The sequence below is a fragment of the Canis lupus genome, chromosome 28 (genome assembly GCF_011100685.1).
Source record: "Canis lupus familiaris isolate Mischka breed German Shepherd chromosome 28, alternate assembly UU_Cfam_GSD_1.0, whole genome shotgun sequence".
Lineage (NCBI taxonomy): Eukaryota > Metazoa > Chordata > Mammalia > Carnivora > Canidae > Canis > Canis lupus.
This window is the reverse complement of record NC_049249.1, coordinates 29,967,516-29,985,386: the sequence shown is the minus strand read 5'-3', so window position 1 is coordinate 29,985,386 and position 17,871 is coordinate 29,967,516. Positions and strand designations below refer to the sequence as shown.

At 50.9% G+C, this 17,871-nt stretch overlaps 1 protein-coding gene across 3 annotated transcripts in view; it reads left to right on the top strand.

The window, feature by feature from the left end:
- RGS10 (regulator of G protein signaling 10) overlaps positions 1 to 13,118 on the top strand; it is a 39,808-nt gene extending 26,690 nt beyond the window's left edge. For all 3 annotated transcript variants that reach the window (XM_038578952.1, XM_038578953.1, XM_038578954.1), the window contains one exon: positions 12,039 to 13,118. In XM_038578952.1, the coding sequence (XP_038434880.1) occupies positions 12,039 to 12,185 (147 nt within the window). In that variant the 3' untranslated portion in view covers positions 12,186 to 13,118. The remainder of the gene's footprint in view (positions 1 to 12,038) is intronic.
- Positions 13,119 to 17,871: the final 4,753 nt, after the last annotated feature.

Below are 17,871 nucleotides of genomic sequence, written 5' to 3'. Positions count from 1 at the left end.
CCCAGGCCTCTTGCAGTTAGTCCTGCAGCACATCTTAAAATGGAACTGGACCCCTGTGACTGGGCACGCTCCCCTCGATGCATACATTGGGGGGGTTTGCCGGCAGGGAAAGGAGGACACACAAGGAACAAAGGAAGATCTTTTTTTAAGTGACAAAGAAAAATATTTTAAAAATTACTTTTACTTACCTAGCTATGAAAGTCATACATGCTTAACAAAAGGAGCTTAGGAAATCAAAAATATAAAGATGAAAAAAAATTTGTAGTTCTATACCTGGAAAAAAAACAGAAATAACATTTGATTTCTAGATTTTCCATCCTTCTCTTTGTGCGAGCACACATGCGCAGACGCACACAGCATTGTACCACAATGCAGTTCAAAGGATTTAGTGTGAAGAAGGTACTTGTGTATCCTGTTGTTAAAATTCACTGATTTGAGAGGGAGCAAGGGGCACTAACTCTCTTTCAAAGGTACAACAAGGTGGAAACAGGGTATTTGGCATCTGAGCTGATTCCACAGTGAATCCCTGGGAAGGGCTTCTGGGTCTGTTCCACTTTGGAAAACTCTGCCTCGTGAAAGCCTTGCTGGTAACCATCAAAATGTGTGCTCAGCATGGTCCTACGGTTCTCTGCTCCCAAAAGGCCCCCCAGAGGGCCCTGGTTTTCTAAGTGAAGGAATTTGAAGCTGAGAGGCACATATATAGAACCAACCACAAAAGTTCACCTAACTTGAATCCCACCCGGCTCCATGGCTCTGGCTTTGTTGGGCACCGCTTGGCATCAAGGCAGCTAGCTGTCTGAGCCGCCTGCGGGAACGCTCCCTACCTCCCAACCCCATTTGCCAGGAAGACTTCGGGGAGCCTCAGCCCCTCCTCAGGGCAGCAGGGCCCCAGCCGTGGAAGTGCTGAGAGGGCAGGATGGACTTTAGGACACAGAACCTAAAAGGGTGGGAAAATCCTCCCTGGGCATTAAATCAGATGACCCCCCATCATCTGATTTAAATGAAAAGCTTCTTGGTTCTTCATTCAAGTCCTATTTATTCTTGATTTACGCACAGTTCTAGCAGCCTCTGCTTCTTAGGTCCCAGCAGATTGGAAGTGCCGGTAGAAGCTGTGCAGCCATGGGCAGCAAGAAGCGATAACCGACAGGCAGGGAGGAGACAGAAAAACGAAACTAAACATAAAACCACAGCGCAGAGATATCTAGAGCCACCGCGTGTGGGCGCCCCTGGCCCCACGCACCACTGTGGGGGCATCCCTGTGCTATGGGATGGTGGCAACACCAGTGATCCTGATACCCCAAAGCATCAAGTTTGAATTGTGGTCGACATATTCTGTGAAGGATGTGTTAGACGTTTTAATATCTTAAAAGAAGTTTGATATCTTACGAGAAGTTTGGGGGCTCAGAACTCTGTCACTTTGAAAACTTATGGAAGTGGAGGGATCATGCTCCGATTTAACTCAGTTCTGCAAACACAGCCCCTCTGTGCACTCTGCACATGCGGATAAGGCCAGGAGAGGTGGGGGTAGTACTGTGGCCATTTCCTTGGAACCTTAGCCTAGAATCAGAGGACAAATTTAAGTTGTGGGAAGCAGGAAGGAGGAGGCGACCTTACAAAGAGTTGATTTTTTTCAATGAATTGCAATTTCCTGCAGTGTCTTTTTTTTTTGTTTTGCTTTGTTTTCTTCTTTTAAAAATCCACTGCTGGCTGGTTTATTTTAGCTCTGGTTGGTTTGCTGGTATTTGTTCTTTTATTCACTCCCTTGTGCCACAATGACGATGGAGAGCCTACTGTGTGCCTGGGACCGTGCTAGGAACTATATATGCAGTGAGGAAATCAGCCCCTGTCCAACCAAAGAGACAGAAAAAGATAAATGCCGTGAAGTACCTACAGCAGGTGGTGGACTGAGAGTGATGATTGAGGGGGGCCTACTTGGGATCTAGTGGTCAGAGAGGGCACCCCGAAGAGGTGGCTGAGACCTGAGTGGCAAGGAAAGCCAGGTGAGAAGGGGGCAGGACCTTCCAGGGAGAGGCAACAGCAAGCACAAAGGCCCTGCGGTGGGGAGCCACTAGGCGTGTTGGAGGAGGTCCGTATGGCTGGAGTATATAGTCAATGAGGACGGCAGTAGAAACTAAGTCAGGAGGCGCTGGCCAGGGTGAGGCCCTGAAGCTGTGGTAACCAGTTTACTTTCAAGGATTTTGAATGGTAACTCGTTCTAGAATATGCCAGTTGGGCTAATAAGGTTAGGGCCTCTTCAAAGGTGGGCCTTGGCCCTGATCCCCAGCTCCAGCCGTGCCCGTGTCTCATGAGCTGTGCAGGAGCCTGATGATGACTCGGTGGTGCAGAGCCTCTCTGTACCAACTGTGAACCCGCAGCCTCCTGACCATGGCTCATCATTTGTTCCCTGATGGCCTGACATCTCCCTCGCTGCTCATCACTTCCTGGATGTGGAGCTCACATTTACTGTCAGGATCACTGCGTGTTGGGTGCACTGGGTGGGGGACGTGGGGGCTCTTGGTGTGGCCTCTGTGTCCTCCTCTACGGCGTGCGGCTTCTGGCAAACTCTGCTGCCCCTCGGAGCTGCACAGTGAAGCCATCTAGAGCCCTGCAGCCGCTCCCTGCCAGCCACATCTTTATTTCCTTAGGCCTGACTTTTCCCCCCTTTCCTATGACCTCAGAGTTCATTAGCTGTGACACATTGGGCAAGATACAGTCTGTGCCTCAGCTTCCCCTTTTGTGAAATGGAGATTATGATAAGACACTTACGAGGCGAAATGCAGTCGTGTCTGTGTTTACTCAGAGCCCTCCGTGTTAACTGTGCGTGTCCTTTAGACTGTCATGTGAAGATAAACTTTAATTTCATGCAATAGTTCTTAATAGATGATTTTGTGCCCCGCCCCAGCCTGCCCAGGGGACACTGGGCAGTGTCTGGAGACCTTTCTGGCTGTCACAAGCGGGGTGGCGAGGGGGCCACCAGCAGCTCCTGGGCAGAGTCCAGGATGCTGCTAAATATAAGGCACGGGACAGCCTCACACGACACAGAATGATCGGCCCCAAGTGTCGGTGGTGCCCAGGCCGGGAAAGCCCAGCTCAACAGAACTCCCAAAGGACTCCCAAACCCGCAGCGGAGCTCGCGGCCTCAGGCCCCCACTGATAACCAGCCAGGGTTGCGCGGCTTTCTCCAGCGTCGTGACTTCGGGAAACACGAGGGCTGAGCCCCACCCCCCCGTGGTTTCCACGATGCCTCCACGTGCGCATCTCATGGGACTTGGGGGGGGGTGGTCCCGGGGAAGTGTGAAAGGTCACCCCAGGGGATGGCGGCACGGCTGGCCCCAGGTCACCGCGCGGGGCAAGGGGAATGGGTGGGCTCGTGGCCCACGGACCTGGCCTGGGCCGAGCGGTGGCCTTCCTCACTGTCCCCTCCTGGTTGGGGCCACCTTTCGCCTTTGCACATGCCGTAGGGCAGCATGAAACCCCCGCCAGTGCTCTCCCTTCTCCAACATGCAGGGAGCAAAATCGATCCCCGCGGCCTAACGCGCTCCTCTTTGTATGAGAGAGGACAGCGCCCATCCCCGGTGGCCCTGTCAGCTCAGTGGGCTGGGAACACGTGTGTCCCGTTCTGTCGCACGGCTGGGAGCTCCAGGGAGGAAGGCCACCCAGGGCCCGCTCGGCCAGCACTAGCCCTGAGCGCATCCTGCTACTGTGCCGTTCAAGATCCTGAGCAGGTTAATTTTAAAAACGAATTCTTTTAAAGATTTCATGTATTTATTTATTTAGAGAGCAAAAGCGGGAGGAGGGGCAGAGGGAGAAGGAGAGAGAATCTCAAGCAGACTCTGTGCTGAGTGTGGAGCTGGACACCAGGCTCGATCCCACGACCCTGAGATCATGACCTGAAGCTTAATCAAGAGTCAGATGCTTAACCAACTAAGCCACTCAGGCACCCCTAAGAATTACTACTATTATTATTATTTTAAAGATTTTATTTATCTATTCATGAGAGACAGAGAGAAAGAGAGAAAGAGACACAGGTAGAAGGAAAAGCAGGCTCCAGGCAGGGAGCCCGATGTGAGACTTGATCCCAGGTCTCCAGGATCAGGCCCTGGGCTGAAGGCAGCGCTAAACTGCTGAGCCACCCAGGCTGCCCACTATTGTTTTTTTAAAATATTTTATTTATTTATTTGACAGAGAGGGAGTATGAGCAGGGAGAGAGGCAGGCAGAGAGAGAGAGAGGGAGAAGCAGACTCCCCACTGAGCAGAGAGCCCGACACGGGACTGGATCCCAGGACCCCAGGATTATGACCTGAGCCAAGGACAGATGCTTAACCGACTGAGCCACCCAGGCACTCCTAAAAATTATTTTTAATTATTAAATAGCTACATGTTCATTGTTGAAAAGAAAAGAAAATTCACATGACCCATGAGGGTCTGAAGTAAAAAGTTACACACCCCAGGCCGTGCCTTCTCTCTCCCTCCCAGGCAGTAATGCCCCATATGTTTCAGATCCTTCCAGACCCTTCCCTGAAAGTATAAGAATGGAAAGCTTTGAAATCTGCTCAGTGACTTGACATTATGCCATGTCAATGATTTGAAACAAAACTCTGCTCCTTTAAGTTTCTCAGCACCATCTTAAACCCCTTTCTTGCCCTGATGCCTCGGGTTTGGATTCCACAGGATCGGGTTGGAATCCTTGTTCCAACCCAATCCTTGGGTTGTTCGCTCCGGGACAGCAAGGAGACTGGAGATGATGGGAGGGTCAAGATCATTGCACATGGCAACTTGAAATCATCGCTTTCTTGGACCATGAAAAAGAAGGCTTGAGGGCAAGCTCATCCTTCTTCCTTAAACCCGAGGGATCCCAATGCTTACACTTAAAGCAGCTTTCAGATGCTGCCAGGACATTCCCATCCAGGTTTCGTGCTAAGTCTGGTTTGAGGGAAGGGAGAATGGAGGCAGCTTTCTCCACGGAAAAGGAAGCCTTCAACCTCCGATGCTTAAAAAAAAATGTAGAAAATACTTCAGTGAGATGTCAGTGCTCCCAGCCACATCCTTGACAGAAAGGAACCATGCGTCCGGCCCCTTGTTAGTAATGTCTTTTGTCTTTTCTTTGAATTTCCCCAGAACCCAAGAAGTGAGAAACACTTCCTTTTTAGACATCAAGAAGAAGGGGTGGACCAGTTGGTGAGGATCCAGCAGTGGGGGAGGGGCATGACCCCATGCTTCCGGGGTCATGTAGGGGTCCACTCCCTCCCTCCACCCCTAGTATCTTCAAGTCTGCAGTGGGGGCTGAGGCTGGGGATCCTGGGCGCCTCCGTCTTGTGGGTGCCAGCTGACATCTGCCCCTAAAGATTGAGTCCAGTCCTGAAATTGGCATTTTCCAGAGTGCAAAGCCAGAAAGGGCAGGTCATGGGTTTTCATTCAAATGGAAGAAAAGTTGGCTCCCTCCATCTGCCACAGCCTTTGCCTTATGAGGGATGGGGTGGGGCAGGAAGGATAGTATTTGAAATACTTTGAGATTTTTTTTAATATAACTCTAAAAATGTGTTTAAGGGAAGAAGATCAGAGGGATACTAGAATAGCTTTTAACTCTCCTCCTGATGGCAAAGGCAAAAATAAAATACCTTCACCCCACGTATAAAGCATGTCATTTGGGCCTTGGATTCGAGTGTTACGGACTCCAGGAAAAAGATGAATTGACCCCTGCTCCATAGGATAACACCCCACCCATGGGCCTGTGAGGGGATTTCACCCTCGAACAGGCATCTTTCCTCCTCTGTCCATGTCCACCTTCTTTCCAGAGTTTTAATCCCACCAGCACGCTGTCCCTCTCTGGCAGCCTGTCCAGGAAGCAGGAGCACTATCCAGGATAACAGAAGTGTCCACGGCCCAGCTTCGCAGGTTGGGACAAGTATCGAGCTGAGCTGCTGTGCAGTGGATGCACCCCACTCAGTAGATGGCGAGGCCGTCTGGAACTTGCGCGGTGGGGACATCCCTGTGTGTGCCCTGCCCCGTGGCTTCTGATCATTTCATAGCCTGAGGGCTGGAGGGAGGGAGCTTGCTTTCTTCGCACTTTTTGTCTGTACGTGTGGGTATGAAAGCATGTCTGTGGTCTGGGTGTGTGGGAGGAGAGCACGTTCTAGAAGTGTAGTTCAGAGACCGTGATGCTTGCCACCTTCTTTCAAGAACTCAGTTCTTGAAGCAAATATGAAATCCCACTACTAAAACGTTTTGTTGCATTAAAGGATTTATTTTTTCTCCTTGTACCCAGTTGAAATCACATGGCAGAGGGGTTTGAAAAGGAGGGAGGATGCTCATTTAGGTCTTTTAATGTTCCTGCTGTCTGAGAGGCATGAAAAGATTAGGCTTGAAACACACTTGATTGAGACAGTGATGAAATCTTTACTGAGGAAGTTTAGGCATCCTGTCTTCTCCATGGATGAGGGTGCTTCCCGGAGGGGGTCCTTTCCTGGAGCAGCAGATTCGGAATGACCTCCGGTTGCAGCACTCCGTGGCTGTTTTCCCTTGAGGAAAGGGAAATCCTAATCAGTCAGCACCCTGGGTGTGGAGAGGGAGAGTCCTGGTCATGTAAGGGGACCTGGCACATAGATGCCCACGGGCAGGGGGGCTCCCTCTCTTTGCCTTTATCACTGAGAGTTTCACCTCCAGCCTCCTGCAGGAGTGGATCCCAAGGCAACGATGCTAAATAGGTTATAGACAAGGCATGCTGCCTACAGATGTGGGGCTGCCAAAACTCTCAACCTGCTGAGCCACAGCTGTCTTGGCAAAAAAAAAAAAAAAAAAGTATGGAATGCACCTTAGCTGCCAACTGGAGTTTTCTACTTCATTAGCTGCCTGTCTCTCAGAAGGACTTCTGCTCTATGGCTCTGCTCCGATGCCGTCTGCCCACCTGGAGCACCACCCCGCACCCCAGATTTGTCTCCACCTTCTGCTTTCTCTTCCCTGCGGACAACTTGAGGTGTGTTGGAAGGGTGATGCTCTCAGTTCAGGCCTGGTGAGGCCAGTTCTCCCCATCAGAGAGTCCTCATTTTGTAGAACCTTCTGGAACACCTAAGGCCATCTCATTTTCTGTGCTCCAGTAAGAGTGAGCTGAAATCAATAAGCCGACTGTGAGTGTCCAAGGGCTGTCTTAACAAATTATCTCAAACTGAGTTGCGTAAAACAACAGAAATTTAATCTCCCGGTTCAGGAGGTCAGAAGTCTGAAATCAAGGTGTCGGCAGGGCTGTGCTCCTCCCATAGGCTGTATGGAAGGATCTTTCCCGGCTTCCTCCTGGCTTCTGGTGGGGACTGGCATTCCTGGTGCTTCTTGTCTTGTAGCTGCATCACTCTGGTGGTTGCTTCTGTCTTCACATGGCCTCTTCTCTCTGTGTCCCTCTGTGTGTCCTATCCTCTTCTTAGGAAGACCCTGCTCCTTGGAAGATGATGTCACTGTGACGAGATCCTCACCAAACCCTATTCCAAATAAGGTCACATTTTGAGGTTCCAGGTGAACAGACACTTTGCAGGTCCAGCATTCAACCATCGTACTGACTTTTAGGGATATTTGTTTCCCATTTATACACACAAATGCACTTTTTTTAAAAAAGATTTTTATTTTTATTTTTAAGTATTCTCTACACCTAACATGGGGCTCGAGCTGATGACCCTGAGATCAGGAGTCACAAGCTCTTCCGACTGAGCCAGCCAGGTGCCCCCACAGATACACTCTTGGAGAACATACTTGGAATCATTGTTTCCCGTTTTCATACATTTTAAAAATTTAATGTTCAGTGGTGTAACGCTCACCTATTACATTCTTTCCACGTCTCTCTTTGCAGCCTTCATTTTTAGTGACTGCCTATGGGTCTGTCAGGTGAGTGGTAGGACTGCCTAGTGGTTAGGAGTAGGGGCTCGCGAGGCAAGGTGGCCAGCGTTCGCATCCCACCCATCTCTCTTGGGCTGTTACAAGCTGTGACGCCCTCCAAAATCCGAGGTTGAAGTCCTAAGCCCTAGCACCTCAGAATGTGACTGTGTTTCTTTTCTTTTTTTTTTTTTTAATTTTTATTTATTTATGATAGTCACACAGAGAGAGAGGCAGAGACATAGGCAGAGGGAGAAGCAGGCTCCATGCACCTGGAGCCCGACGTGGGATTCGATCCAGGGTCTCCAGGATCACGCCCTGGGCCAAAGGCAGGCTTGGGCCAAAGGCTAAACCGCTGCGCCACCCAGGGATCCCTGTGACTGTGTTTCAAGATAATTTTAATTATCTAATATATCTAATCTAAATATCTAAATCTAAAATCTAAATATCTAAAATATCTAATATACAGATAATAACCCTTTAAAGAGATAATTTTAAGGAGATAATTCATGTAAAATGAGGTCATTGGAGTGGGCCCTACATCCAATATGATTGGTGTCCTTCTAAGAAGAGGTGACACACACAGAGGGAGGATCGTGTGAGGACACAGAGGAAGACGGCCACTTATAGAGCTTCTTCAACTCAACATGGAGGTACATCTTGACCATAAGTTGAAAATATTGTAAGTTGAAGATGATATTTAACACATCTAACCTACCGACCCTCATAACTCAGCCTAGAACATGCTCCAAACACTTAACATTAGCCTATAGCTGGGCGAAATCATGTAGCACAAAGCCTACTTTACAACGAAGTGTTGGATATCTCACATGGTTTATGGAATATTAGACTGAAAGTGGAAACAGAACTGCCGTAAGGGTGTGGGGTGGTTGTCAGTATGAGCTGTTTGCGCCCGTGATCGGGGGACAGACTGGAGGCCGGGGCCCAGCGTCACCAGCAAGGAATGTACTATGAATCGCTAGCCGGGGGGAAAAGATCAAATTTCAAAGTTTGAAGTACAGTTTCTACTGAATGTGTGTTGTTTTTGCGCTGGTATAAAGTAAAAAAATCATAATCTGAGCCATTTTAAGCTGGGGCAAGGCACCAAACCTTGAAGGCCTAGTTTCTTCTCTCTGCAATCAGGTCTCATCGGGTCCCGGTGAGGATTAAAGGCGAGAATGCTCGGTGCTGCCTGGCGCTGGGCTGGCAGGTGCTCCCTGCAGTCTCGGTATCCCCTGCGTCATTTCGCCAGCCCCCTGTCATTGCACGGTGGGTGGTTTCTGTTCATTCATTAGGCGAATGTTTACTGGACCCCAGTCGCGGCCACTGGACCCGTGATGACTAAGACTGTGGCCTGTGGTCAGCAGCCAGGTACGCTGCCTTTGGCCACTTTCTTGAAAGGGATTTTTGGGAGCATTCTCTATTCTCCGAGCTGTTTTCACCAAGCACCCCCCATGGGGGCCCTGTAATGGGAGCACCCTGTTGCCATATGCTCTGAGGCCTGTGCCCAGGAGAGCCTTTGCTGATGGCAGTGATGAGCTATTAGGCAGCTCAGAGCCCCAGAAAATGTTGGGAGCGATAGCCCTTTCCTTTTTCCTTTTCCCATGGGGATCTGATGGCTGCAGCCACCACCCCGTGACTCCACAGCCCCTGGAGGCGGGCGAAGGTTCCTGGCGGAGGAAGTCCTAGCCCAAAAGCCTTCATGGGCATTTCACACCTGCCCACGGCAGGGAGTGGCCCTTATGTTCCTGTTAAATAGTTTGCAGCCCTGTCCCTTCGAGCTTGCTGGCACTCGTGGAGTACTGAGAGCCTGTGGCCTCTCGGGATCTCGAGCATTCCCCTCAGCTGAAGCAACCCCCTGCCCTCTGTCCCCTGCCGCCTCCATCCCTGGGTGCCTTTTTCTTCTCTTCTTTGAAGTGTGAGCCTCAGAGCCACGACAGGCAAACAGGATGTTCCACTCCCACATGCAGAGACTTCAGACGAGACACTTGGGTCGAACCGCATCCTGCTGGCAGTGGTGGGTCCCATCTGCTGCGGACCTGGTGTGGGAGGGGTGCAGGGCTGGGTGCCAGGAGGGGTACTCATGAGGCGGCCTTCATGAGTCACTCTGAGCCTCATTCCAGACTTCCTGACTAGGTGGGCATATCACAGTCCCCTCTGGGAGCCCTGTGCCTGGAAAAGCCAAATAATGCAAGTGGTGATGGATGGCAGCACCTGCGCAGCATGTTTGTGGGAGGCCACGGCATGATGATGGCATTCCTCATCCCCCGCCTTGCCCTTGGCTATGATTTTTGTGTTTTCTGGGAGATTTTTTTTTAATTGTTGTTTTAAAATGAATGATTTCTCCAAACCCCAGCAAATCAGTCTAGGATTGCAAAATTGCTATAAAATAGGTGATGGCCATGGAGAGACACAAGGTGGGGATTTATGGAGGCGTGATCTTCCTGAACAGCTGCAGATCTGAGGCAAGACTGGAGGGACACCCAGGGAAGGGCAGGCAAGAGTGTAAGAGTTTAAGGAAAACACAGAGTCCTAAATTCGCTGAGCGGTGGACTTGGAGGATTAGCAAAATGATTTAGGCGCTTCACCTGGGGGTGAAGCCATCTTGGGAGAAGGAAGGTATAAAGGCGGAAGGTTCCAGGTCTCCAATCCCCCAGGCAGATGTTCTGAGTCCTTAGACTCCATCAGACATTCAGTTTTCTTTTCTTTCTTTATTTTTTAAAGATTTTATGAGAGAGAGAGAGAGAACGTATGCACACAGCAGGCAGAGGGAGAGGGAGAAGCAGGCTCCAAATGAGCCACTCAGGCGCCCCAGACATTCAGTTTTCAAAATAGTTTGCCTGTATGTTGGCTGAGGTCAAATTTTAAAGATGTCAGGGAGGACACCTGCGTGGCTCAGTGGTTGAGCATCTGCCTTTGGCCCAGGTCATGATCCCGGGATCTTGGGATCGAGTCCCGCATCGGGCTCCCTGTGGGGAGCCTGCTTCTCCCTCTGCCTATGTCTATGCCTCTCTCTCTCTGTCTCTCAAGAATAAATAAATAAAATCTGAAAAGAAAAAAAAAAAGGATGTCAGGGTTTTACCACCCACTTGAAAACCCTGCCTGGCAGTGAGTGACATTCTAGACACCCCTAGAACTTTCCACTTGAGCCTGTCATAGTTCAGTAAGCGAAGACACCAGGGTACTTGCAGATTTTCCATCTGCAGAATGTCCTGAAAATTCAGTTGAAAGGTTTGAGAGAGAGACAATGAGGGAGATTTCTCAAGAGACGATACTCCATGACAGCCGGAAAATACTTTTCTGTTTGCTTCTCCTTTCTCCACCACTTTTGTAGGGCAGGGGAGGAGAGTGGCAAAGGATTGGGGTAGGGGAGTGGGGGAGAGGGGAGGCTGGGAATAGGGACGGTGGCTAAGAAGAGAGGGGCGACTCTCTGAGGACCTGTGGTGCAGGAGGCAGCCCTCTAATCCAGGGGACTTAGGTTCCGGGATGGGTGGTCCTCTCGTACCCCATGAGCACACAAGGGAGTCCCTGCTTTCCCAGAGCCACGCTCCTGGGCCTGTGTGAGTGCGCAGGTGTCCGCAAGCTGCAGCCAACTGCTGCTTCCTTTAATTAGGGCCTGTTCCCAGAGCCTCTCCTTGCTAAGACTGTGGTTTCACCCACCCCTGCCTGCATTAAATAAGCCCTATTTTTGTTCCTTGGCATAATAACAGGTTTATCTGAGACCTTGGATGCCAGACTTCTGGGGGGTCTTAACAATATCGACATCACCTGAAGTGACCGTGGCCTTCCCAGTAACCACCCTCTCTACAGGAATGGTTTCTGTTCGGCCATCTCCAGGTTCTGGTGAAATCCATCCCTGTGTTATCTGTACAAATAAAGTGGAGGTTCTTAACGGACCTCTTGATACAAGAGTATGAATCTGCTGTCCACATTCATACTTCCGTGGAAGATAAAGATAGATTTGTTCGTGTGGCAGTAACTATTATATTCCGTCGAGACTCATAATGACCCAAACCATCCAGGAAACCTTCCCTGCCCAGCACACGACTTAACTTGCTTGGTGTGTTTTGCACATATTTGCCTTCTTTGGCACACGGAAGGTATTTAATGAACATTTGATAGAATGACTCATGGTCTGATTAAGCCTCAACCTTTAGACTCTTTTTCCTTTTTCTCCTCAGATCTTCAACCTCATGAAGTACGACAGCTACAGCCGCTTCTTGAAGTCTGACTTGTTTTTAAAACACAAGCGAACCGAGGAAGAGGAAGAAGATCCCCCCGATGCCCAAACTGCAGCGAAAAGGGCTTCGAGAATTTATAACACATGAGCCGCCCAAGAGCTGGCAGGACTGGCGGCTGTCAGAGGCAAAGGGACTCACTCTCAGGACCATGCAGGGTTTCTCATTGCTTTGTTATCTGTAAGGACTGAAATGTAAAAAAACCCTCCCTCCAATGGGATATGTGTATTTTATTAACTGCTTGACCTGTAAGTTTTGCATGATGGCTAATCTTACATAAAACAACAAATAGCTTTGAGGTTTTAGTTCACAAACACACACACACACACACACACACACACACACACACAAGCAGAAGAGTCCTTAAACACTGGATACTTTGAGCATTTTGTAGCCTGATTAAACATCCTGTGAGGCCACCAGGTGAAACTTAGAGCCACCTGTTGCCTTTAAGTCTTTGCCCGGCCTCTGCGGGAAGGGGTCATGCATGTCCACCGATTCACTTGGCAAATCAGCTCAAGAATGACTTGTCAAACCCAGGTCCCTGGGGGTGTCATCTGTCAGGCACCTTTTTGGATTAAGGACCTGTCGAGAGTAAGTTCCGACCTGGGAAAGGAAAAGTCCTCACCGACAGCCTCTACAGATTTGGGGAGCTGTGTGTGAGCATCATCAGAGGGTTCTTATTTTCTGGTGTGTGGGTTTGTCCTGGTTTTGCCTACCGTCTGTGACATTTCATGCAGCACAGATAAATAGTTCACCTTGACAGAAACAGGATCTCAACCAGGAAGAAAGAAGGACACATGTGAAATTGTTCAGGGTCCCCCGTGACAACGCAAGGCGGTGTTGGACGAGCTCGTGGCACATGGCCCGTGCCGATGACGGAGCTGGTGGGATGATTCGTTCCCCCATAGCCCATCTGGGGACACATTGGAACCCTTTCTTCTCTGTCCTACCCTTTACTGGACTTGTTAACTCTGGGCTTGACGCTTCAATGAGGGGAAAGAAATGGTCTTTGAAAAGTTTCTTCGTGGGTGGAGAGGCTGTGCTTGAAATCCTGCTTGGCCCAGGCTGTCGCAGCCAGCCCAGGTGCCACCCACACACCCCCCTTTCCGAGCAGAGCCCAGCGGAGCCCAAGGTCAGGCCCAGTTCCCTCCTGCCGCTTGCTCCCACCATCTGCTGCTGCCAGGCCTCTCCAGCATGTTTGCCAAACCTCCAGCTCCTGTTTGTACAAACACAGCAACCAGACTGTTACTTGCGAGCCTTCCCACTCAGACGTTTCCATTTGCAAAATTCCCTGATGTCGAGGGTGACCATGTAGTTTATTAATCACACCAGGATAGTTTTGAGAGAGAAGGGAACTAAGTTTAGTAATTATGCTGGGATAATCGGCACAGACTGGTTCTATTCTGAGTGAGCCATTTGCGATGATGACCGTCCCCTCCCGTGACCACTCTGCCGTTCTCCTAGTTCCCCAGCGTCACAATGTCCATTCACTGTGGTCGAAGGTTTCCTGTCCGTCCATCTCCGGCCTGGGGAAGGGACAGCCTTCGGGAGCCATTGACTGCTGAGAACCAAGTGACTTGACCTTGCATTTATCAGAAACGGCAAATGCTCCGATCCCTTGGGTGGGGGATGTCTGTGCCTTCCCCCAGGACATCCCAGACAAGCCTTCTCTCTGCCTCGGGCGAGTTAGTGACACTGAGATACACACCCAAGGGACATGTCATCCATCCTCAATTTGCAATTTGCAGTTTCCTGAGCAGGAAAGTGCAGAGCTGCACACCCACCCCACCACGCCGTTGCAGGTAGACGGTAACTTGGGGTTGCCAGGGAGTTGAACAAGCGGGTCTGTGCTCCCTTTGATGAGCCTGTATGGGACTCAAAGAGCCTTCTGGCTTTTTCCCTTTCCACTGGGCTCAGAGACCCTTTAGAGTGGTGGTCTCTTTATAAGTGCTCGAATAAAGGAAATATCCAGAGTCAGCCCGAAGATGATCTAGCAAAAGAAAAGCCTGTCACATGGGAGCTGCCTGAAAAGCTGAGAGCCAGTGGGATGCGAGCCCCGTACGTTTAACCGCAGCGTGCTCCTACCGGCGTGAACTCCTGCCACTTCCTCTGGCTTGCTCCCGCCTGGCTGCCCACATCTGTGCCGCCTGCACAGCTGAGGCGTATACAGAATTCAGCTTCCTGAAGCCACTGTAAAAGCAAGCCGGAAGTGTAGGGAATCCATGCAGCCAGTAGATGCTTCTAGCCAGCTTTTCACCCTCGCCCTGTCTGGCCATCAACCACTTGTTGACTAGGATCTCCGTTGTGTCTGCAGTGTGCCAGGGAGTATGTTAGGTGCCAAGATTCAATGGGGTGGGGTGGGGTGGGGGTGGGAGAATGAAGCAGCCACTAGGAGTCATGCCCTCGTGGCACGGACAGGTGTTACCAAGAACAGATTTTGTTCATACTCAGGTGTGCTGAGGAGATTGAGAGATGATGACCATTGCAAAGAGAGTCTGGTACAGGTCCTAAGAGGAGGGGTAGGCCGTGCCACGCAGAGCTGTGTGGGGGAGCCACCAGGGCTGGTGGGGAGACAGAGGGAGCAAGGGGAAACTGTGGGCAAAGGCATTTATTGTGGTTTCCTTGGGAAAGGCAATGCAGGGTAAGCAGGCTTGGATTGGCTGGGTTGAATAACCTCCACAGGCTCTGGGGGCCTGGGGCTGTCCCTAGCTGTCTGGTACCTGGGCCCAGGTGATGAGGGCAGGTGGCCCAGAGTGTGAGAGGCCTGTGAGAACCTGATAAAGGATGTGGTTGGGATATGCATCTGGATCGGTTCGTTAGCCCCGGTGGTTTGCTATTTCTAAGAGCTGGCGAGCCCTGCAGGGATGGCCCCCGATGTCACGGCATCAGAAAAAAGAATTTTTTAAGAAAATGCTTAGTACAACAGTCTCGGGGCTGAGAGTGTCTCACACTCTCAGCCTGCAGGCCATGGATGTGTTTGACAGGGCATGTGTGTTAAATCTTTCTATGCAAATACCTTAGAGCTTGAGTGTCACCTCTAGTTGGCCGCAGGCCCTGTCACTCCCCATTGCCTGTGACAGGCCACTCACATATTTATGTGCTCTGCTCACTGCATAGTGTGTGCCCCGATCTCCACTTTACTTGGCATTGTCCTCTGTGACTTTGCTGTCTGTAATGATACCTCCAGACCCACTCTCTGACCTGCCTGGCTTTCTAAGCGTGGGCTGTGGCCCGTGTCCTCCACACGGTCCTCACTACCCTGCCTTCTCAATGGCAGCTCTCCCTCTTAGGCATGGCAGGGGCAGCTCACCTACATGAAGATCCCCCCCGCCCAAGTGCTTCTCTCCCACTGCCCCTTACACCAAAGCTTAAAAAGTGGGGGAACTTGGGGCTCCTGGGTGGCCCAGTTGGTTAAGCATCCGACTCTTGAGCTCAGCTCAGGTCTTGCTCTCAGGATCATGACTTCGAGCCCCACAGTGGGCTCCGTGCTGAACGTGGAGCCTGCTTTTTTAAAAAAGTGTGTGGAGGGGGGAGAACTATTTCCCCCATTTTAGAGAAGGGAAAACCAGAACCAGTGACCTGACTCCAATGGGATCATGGACAGAGACTTAACTGACCACCTACTATAACCCAGGCTGAATTCTAGACACAGGAATCTAGGAGCTGAAAGAATGAGGCACAAACCCTGCCTTCAGGGAGCATCTGGTCACAAGATGAGGTGGTCTTTCCCGAAACCCCTGCTCTGAGGAAGTGACCAGCCCCTGGGAGAGTGGCCTCTGGGGTGTGACTGGCTGGTGGTGTTCATCTCCTCAGTTTGCAGGCTCAGTTGTTTTGTCTTTCCCCTAAGTTTCAGGACGTTAGGCTTTGTGTTGACACTGGTGAAATGATTGCTTTCCAACACATGAGAATGGGTGCTCTGTTCTTGTGAGCACGAGCTTTTCCTTCCAGTCTCAGGTGAATTCTGGGAAATGAAGGATTAGTTTGGCCAAGTTTCCCGCTGTGGTTTTGCTCACGAGGACACAGACCCCTTCCTGTGTTACAGAGTCGAGGCCTGATGAATTGGTACCAACTGCCAGGTCCCGGCTCTGAATTTGGGAGCACGCTTTGTTTACGAGCTTTGTAAACTGCTAGGCAAGCACAGTCATGACTCATAGTCTCTCATTATTTACCTTCATTTTGGCTGCAGATGTTCTAGAACGTGCATTTAGTTAAGTGCTAAATGGTCTCGTTGTACCATTAGCGTCTAGGTTTTTTAAATTTGTGTTTTTTCTTGAGATTGGCTGCATCCAAGGCAGTGGGCGCTGTGCAAGGGCTGGCGCTGGGGTGAGAAGGGGAGAAGCCTGGCACCCAGGGGCAGGATCGCCGCCCGAGGGGCTCCCAAACCCTGGGCAGAGCAGGTGGGCTCCCCTCCATTCCCATAGGATCTGCCTGCAAGCTTTGTGAGTCCAGGCTTGCTCATGGGGAAACCTGGTGGGCCCCCCAAGAGGGTGGCCTCTGAGTGAGGGGCCTGCGGGCCATGCCCTCTCTGGGTGCTTGGGGGAAGATGTTCAGGGTATTGCATCCGTCTGGGGAGAGGGGAGCCTCTGCTAGTTCCCACAGTGCCACCGGGTAGAGGCACCTGGCAGTGGCCTGAGAGCCTCCCCTTGCCTGCACTTCTGTGTCTGATCCCTCAGTCGGCCCTCTAGACTCTCTCTCAAGCCTAAATGTGCCCATGCCTCCCCATCTCCACAGCCTGGCCCTGGCCAGCCCGAGGTGCCTCCTTTCCTTGTTCTCAGAATAAAAATTCAGAGGCCAGGAGAGCCGAACCCAGCCCCACTTCACCTTCTGGCCCTTCCGGGGCTCCTGGGCCTACTTTCAGATCCGAGAGCAGAGCTCAGATGCTGCTTCCCACAGCCTCTCATGGGCTGTGCCCTCGGGACCTCGGTGTGGCAGGCTCCTTCCCTGGAGTCGGGCCACACGTTAGCTCCTGGGAGACGTCTTTCCTGAGGGGCCTGCTCACAGTCCTCCACCCTTAGGCCCATTCCCAGCCCCTTTGGAGCCCTGGTGCATGACTATTTATCTGTTACAGGTTTGTGACCTCTCTCCCCGAGGACAGTGACAGGTGTGTTTCACTTTGTTCCCAGACATGAGCCCCATCCCTGGCCCAGAGCAGCCACGTGGCAGCCGGCCCTCCATAAATGCTTCTTGAGTGAGCAAATGAGGGCCAAGTGGATCAGCATGTTGAATTTTGGTTGGTTTCATGCACAGTCTGGCACCTTGAGCTGCCCCTTGCTGATGGCCAACTCTTGTAATTGTTCTAAAATGCAGAATTGAGAGGATAGGAGAGACCCACCATTTCCTGGGTGCCTCCCACATGTTGGGCATTGTGCGGGGCCCATGGCAGAGGGTATGACACTTCCACTATATCCCAAGGGGAAATAATCTTCAGAGGCAGCAGACCTGTACCCAGTCACCACGGCTCATGGCTGATAGTGGCAGGATTAGAACGCAGGTCTTTCAGACCCTATAGGGTACCACCTGTCACTATGACAGTTGGGACCAGATTTCAGCTCAGGTCAATCTTCAACCATTCCAACTAGAAACTAGAATTTTCTCTCTGTTCTCCCAGGGAGAAGGCCACCACCCTGCTGCTCTTGGCCTAGTCTTCCTTTTCCTCTGCAGGACACACACAAGGGGCTTTGCCCCAACTAGGGAGGTAGAGTCAAATGCTCCTTTAAATAGACTGGTTTTGTATTTGCCACTGTTTTTTTTTTTTTCCTTTAGCGATACATCA